Here is a 6000-nt window from a genome sequence, read left to right as displayed (position 1 = left end):
AAGGGTTGAAGCGATATAGTTGTGAATATGACCTTAAAAGTTGTCTCCCTCAAAGTAAAAATCGACGTGTCCGAGCATTTTTTCGAAATAAATTTATTGCGCCCGTTATCTCGTTTCGTTTTAAAAAGCCCACCCTGTATATGTATAATTGTTTGTTTGAGCAGAGTTCATGGTTAGATACAGCTCCCTAAAGATCGCATTCGAGAGGCAACTCTTGATTTTAGAAAACGGAAAATTTCACAAAATTTATGGTCGAGACCACGAGGCACGGTTGATCCCAGCCGGAATCGGGAAAATCGCCCGGAAAAGCCGAATTTCCCCCGAAACCCGGCAACCTCGTGTCGGCGTTTCCACGCAACCGCGCCGTCTGCCCGGAGTATCCGCTGCGGGGTCGTCTACGCCACGGAAAAGACCGCCACTTCGCTTCTGCTTCCAACCGGCGAACGGTCGGATCGCGCGTTTTTCCGAGTACCACACACACGAACACGGTTACGCCGCGCGATCTAGCTCGTCGACGAGACGAGCGCGTCCGTAGCGTAGAGATCTCTCTTCTAGCCGGCCTTCTACGGGTGTTCCGGTGATAAGTGGCTGGTGCGAGTGGTGTTGTGGGTGAAATCGGGCTGGATCAGGTTCACGTTGTGCAGGAGGCGGCTTCTTCCATGTCTTCGGCGGAATAAGGACCGGGAAAATGCGGAAATTTAGCGGTGAGTCGGAGGGTTGGGTTTTTGACAGGTTTGCGGGACTGTCATCAGACAACGTTCACTCTGAAGGATAAATATATTCTTCTGAATGTCAGCAATACATTTTTAGTTATCAAACAATATAGCATATGTATGAGTTTTAGCAAATGTTAGTGTAACGGGGAGGGTAATATACAATTTGGAGTATGATACAAGAGCTTAAGAAAAAACCTCAGTAAAAAAACCCTGTCTCCCCGTGAGAAGTGTAGTGATGACAAATTTGTTTACAGAATAAGCTTTTAATACTGAAGAGCTTCTTTTCCATCGATAAAAAAATTTCTTTATCCTTTTTCCATTTCGAAATAATATCTGAAACAAAGAAACAGAGCAGAAAACGAGAAAAAAAGTGAACAATAAGGCTTTCATCGAAACTAATTCGAAGACTTGATGATGAATGAAGAAAAAAATAAGCAATTATTGGTACATAACTTGTCCTTCAATTGCACTGGGAGGAATATCATCTCTGCGTCAAAAACCTTCTGCTGATCTTGGTGGAGGATCACCCTCGTCGTTAGAAATGCCTTCAGTAGTAAATTAATAATAGCCAAATCTTGCTTTTGACTGGGAGGGTCTTTCGACCAGGTCCAGTCTTCGAAGTGATGATTCTTCTGTTCTTCAGTTGTTGGAGGAACGCTACAGGACTTACCAATGGTTATTCAGTAGAAAATTGAAAAAACGAGAAAGAAATTCAAAAAACTTCTGACACTTCATTCACAATACAGGATCATCTATTGGAACTCATTGGAGAGGGAAACTTTTTCCTGAATTTATGGCATTTTTCTCATGAAAAATGTTGAATTTTCGGATGACATTGGGGATTTTCTCCTCATTCTTCAGCCTCGAAGTGGAATTGTGTTAGACAACTTCGAATAAATTGATAACGGAAATCTCGTCGAGCAAAATGGGACGAAATGTAAACACACGACATCTACAACACCTGATAATTGTTTACTTCACTTCGAACGATAAACTGTTCATTATTATATCATATGTCGCAGCGTGTATCATGAATGAATGAAACATTCTTCTTTTACTGGGGAAAAGAATATTGATGAATCGCCAATTTGGCATCGTAGAATTGCAACGAGTGTTTAAAAAAAGCCATGCCGAGAAAACTGCCTATATTTCAAGGTAAGGTTGATCGTTCGAAATTGAGATGAATAATGTCATACAGGGTGGTTGGCCATAGACTAGTGGTGAATGCAACTCTTCTAGCACTTTCAGAAAAGTTGTTTTGTTTAACTTTGGTCCATTAGTTTCGGAGATACAGAGTGATTTATGGATTTTGGTATTGATTTTCGATATCTATAACGTGAGAATGAATGGTCCGATTTTAATGAAATTTTGTGGGCTCATTGACTCCCATTAACCCCTCAAGATGGCAGATGTAATTTCAAGATAATCAGGGCAGTCCTCAGAATATTGAGATTTATCTTTCAAATATCAAAATCTATATTATTTGGATCATTTGAGGAACTGTTGTTTTCAGATTTGAAAAAATGATATTTCTTTCAATCAAATTCAATTTTTACTTCGCATGGTAGGGACAGTCCAGGATAGTTCAACCCCTTTATACTCTGAAGCCACTTAACTTGTATCTGTAAATGGTAGCAACTCATTTTTTTGCGTGATGATATCATGCTCAAATAGGTAACAATAGATAATAGTAGAGTGATGGTGAGATGAACCTTTTGAGTACAGCAATTCTTTTTTTAGGAACCGAAAATTGGTTCATTTCTTCCTAACCCAACAGGGAGGCGAGATACACTTGACCATAGTTTGTCTGTCAGAAAAAACATTGAAAGAAAACAATTTACCATGACCAACCATATTCTATGTCAAAGTTTTCATCATCAGATGTCTCAGCATATGAAATACATAGTTTCTATTTCAGAGTAACTCTCATTTATTTCCGAGATGTTTTTAGCTTTTTTGAACCTTTGTGTATTTTTTCATGTTTATTTCTATCATTCAATCTTCTGTTTAGGACCGCAGATTATGTCTGTCGACCATAGCATGGGTCAAGTCTCCCCCAACAGATATTTTCTTGAAACTTTTCAACTATCATTAAAAAGGCTCATCGTTTGTAAAACAATATTAATCAATGAAAGCAATAAAACCAAATAACACCAAGCACCTATTAAGCTTTTCAGACAGTGTAACAAACAATAATTATTCAATTTTGTTTCTTCCTAACAACAAAATCATGTTCAACCCTCTCACTCCCGAACTATTCTGGTGGCGGCCAAAATGGAGCCGCCACTAGTTGTGCCTTGTTACGAGTATGTCGCAAGCTATTTACGATACCGGTAGGGCGAAATTTGAATTGAAATATTCGAGGTGGTTCAAGTCTCCTACCTGAGCAAGTCTCTAGGACTCCCCCTACACTTGTTACAAAAAGGGAACGAACGAACGAAATCACATTGCATGTTAATTTTTGAGAATACGCTCCTGTTTTCAATAATTTAGTTATAATTTTCATTGCCACCTGCCGGTATTTTGGATAGCAGAAGCTCTTCCTTCAATTATTTTTCATTCTGGGACCATTCACCCCTACAAACACTACACAATAGCTATTTCAGATGGCCACTGCTTGATTTCAGCCTCACACAGAAGAAAATCCTAATAATAAGAAGAAGGAAATGGTTTTATACGGAAAATAAAAGAGATAAAATAAATTAATCGTATTCTGAAAAAACCTACCAGTAAAAAAATTAATCAACAAACGAACGTTGTCAACTAATGAATCCGCAGCTGGGCACCAACAAAGAAATTGTTATTAAATATCCCATTCATCCATTACCGGGTAGGTTACACCATTAGTCATCGCCTGAAACGAAAAAATTAGAGGTGCGCGAGTAGCATTAACATTCGAGCAATAATAAATTAATGGGAAGAAAGATCAACGTTGAATAATAACGAGGTGGATTTTTTCGTCGCCTGAAATAGCTGTGATCATGCGAGGTGCAGCCTTGGATCAATTAATTCAGAGTTAAAATCGAGGAATATTGATTCTGAATTAAATTGACGATTGCGATACATAGAGACATAGGAACTAGAAGTTCTGAATAGATTTCCAGAGATCGTTGAGGTCAAAAACATGATTTTTCGTGGTGATATTATCGTGAGATTTGCGATTAAACATTTATTGGGGTAAACGTTGCTCTGAATTTGAGGAAATGGGAAACGAACTCAATGAACTCGAAGAATTGTAATCAACTTGAAAGCATTTTGCAATTATGTTAGAAGATGCAAGACTTATGTGGCGTATGCACGAACAACGTGTTTCCGACGTCAATAACGCTAGTTTTCATTTGTTATCTTTTATTGTATGCCGTGTATTTTTCAGTAAGAAAGGAAAATCATAAAACTGATCGAATTTATGTTGTTTAAGGATTCTCATGTTTGTTGTGCGTGAAATACCAGATACTTCAGACAATTTCCTAGTGCTAAAGGTCGGAGCCTTGCTACATGACCTAAGACAACCGCGTCCCTCGCTTCGCCTCTTTCATGCGTTCTATACGATAGACTAAGGCAAATCAAAAACATAACTGCCAAATACCTTTTAAATGTGTCGGATACGAATAATATTCTCGAGATAAATTCCACTTTGCCTCTTTCACTGTTTTCGCTGTTATTTCACTATCGATGAATATTTTGAAGCGAAATTTTAGGGTCAGATGGTATTCGATACGATCTTCAAAATTAGTCATCGCAATAACCCTCACCCTATTCAAAATCAACCTCCGATAGGGGGTTGAAGTCACGAAGATTTCATGAGCGATTTTCTACATTTTTAATTTAAAGTCGGAAAATCGAGATGTTAAATTTTCTTTGGATCACCCTGTATGTGGTGGCCAAAACAATTCTCTCATAAGAATACCAAAGACAAGATCAATTCAAAGCTTTGAGGAAAATCTTTGTGGAAAATCTTTTATTCGTACAGTGAGGGTTTTTCCTTTGAATAAACATGGAATTTATCATCATTGTTCCATTCTTTTCAATTATGTTCATCAGACCAAGAGGCACAAATATCTCCTTTAGAGGAATTAACTTGTAGGTACTTAAAATGCTTGTACCCATTGATTATGGTGAAAATGTTCTTGGCTTTCACGCTTTACTGTAACACACCTGAACTTAGTTGGTGTTGGCTCATCCCTCAACTAATTCCAGAATCTTTGTGGAAAATCTTTTATTCGTACAATGAGGGTTTTTCCTTTGAATAAACATGGAATTTATCATCATTGTTCCATTCTTTTCAATTATGTTCATCAGACCAAGAGTCACAAATATCTCCTTTAGAGGAATTAACTTGTAGGTACTTAAAATGCTTGTAACCATTGATTATGGTGAAAATGTTCTTGGCTTTCACGCTTTACTGTAACACACCTGAACTTAGTTGGTGTTGGCTCATCCCTCAACTAATTCCAGAATCTTTGTGGAAAATCTTTTATTCGTACAATGAGGGTTTTTCCTTTGAATAAACATGGAATTTATCATCATTGTTCCATTCTTTTCAATTATGTTCATCAGACCAAGAGTCACAAATATCTCCTTTAGAGGAATTAACTTGTAGGTACTTAAAATGCTTGTAACCATTGATTATGGTGAAAATGTTCTTGGCTTTCACGCTTTACTGTAACACACCTGAACTTAGTTGGTGTTGGCTCATCCCTCAACTAATTCCAGAATCTTTGTGGAAAATCTTTTATTCGTACAATGAGGGTTTTTCCTTTGAATAAACATGGAATTTATCATCATTGTTCCATTCTTTTCAATTATGTTCATCAGACCAAGAGTCACAAATATCTCCTTTAGAGGAATTAACTTGTAGGTACTTAAAATGCTTGTAACCATTGATTATGGTGAAAATGTTGTTGGCTTTCACGCTTTACTGTAACACACCTGAACTTAGTTGGTGTTGGCTCATCCCTCAACTAATTCCAGAATCTTTGTGGAAAATCTTTTATTCGTACAGTGAGGGTTTTTCCTTTGAATAATACATGGAATTTATCATCATTGTTCCATTCTTTTCAATTATGTTCATCAGACCAAGAGTCACAAATATCTCCTTTAGAGGAATTAACTTGTAGGTACTTAAAATGCTTGTACCCATTGATTATGGTGAAAATGTTCTTGGCTTTAACGCTTTACTGTAACACACCTGAACTTAGTTGGTGTTGGCTCATCCCTCAACTAATTCCAGAATTGGTTTCTCAACCAATTTGAATTATTTTTATTTTTTTATTTTTACCCTGAT

The 6000-nt window shown here is 37.3% G+C and overlaps 1 protein-coding gene across 1 annotated transcript in view; it reads left to right on the top strand.

The window, feature by feature from the left end:
* The first annotated feature begins 435 nt into the window (after positions 1-435).
* The window catches only part of LOC123322880 (caskin-1), a 329147-nt gene continuing 323582 nt past the window's right edge, over positions 436-6000 (top strand). Inside the window, exon 1 of the mRNA XM_044910947.1 lies at positions 436-704. Coding sequence (XP_044766882.1) covers positions 689-704 — 16 coding nt within the window. The 5' untranslated portion in view covers positions 436-688. The remainder of the gene's footprint in view (positions 705-6000) is intronic.

The sequence above is a fragment of the Coccinella septempunctata genome, chromosome 1, assembly GCF_907165205.1.
Source record: "Coccinella septempunctata chromosome 1, icCocSept1.1, whole genome shotgun sequence".
Classification (NCBI taxonomy): Eukaryota; Metazoa; Arthropoda; class Insecta; order Coleoptera; family Coccinellidae; genus Coccinella; species Coccinella septempunctata.
Note: the sequence above shows the minus strand (reverse complement) of the source record. Positions and strands in the feature narration are given on the sequence as shown.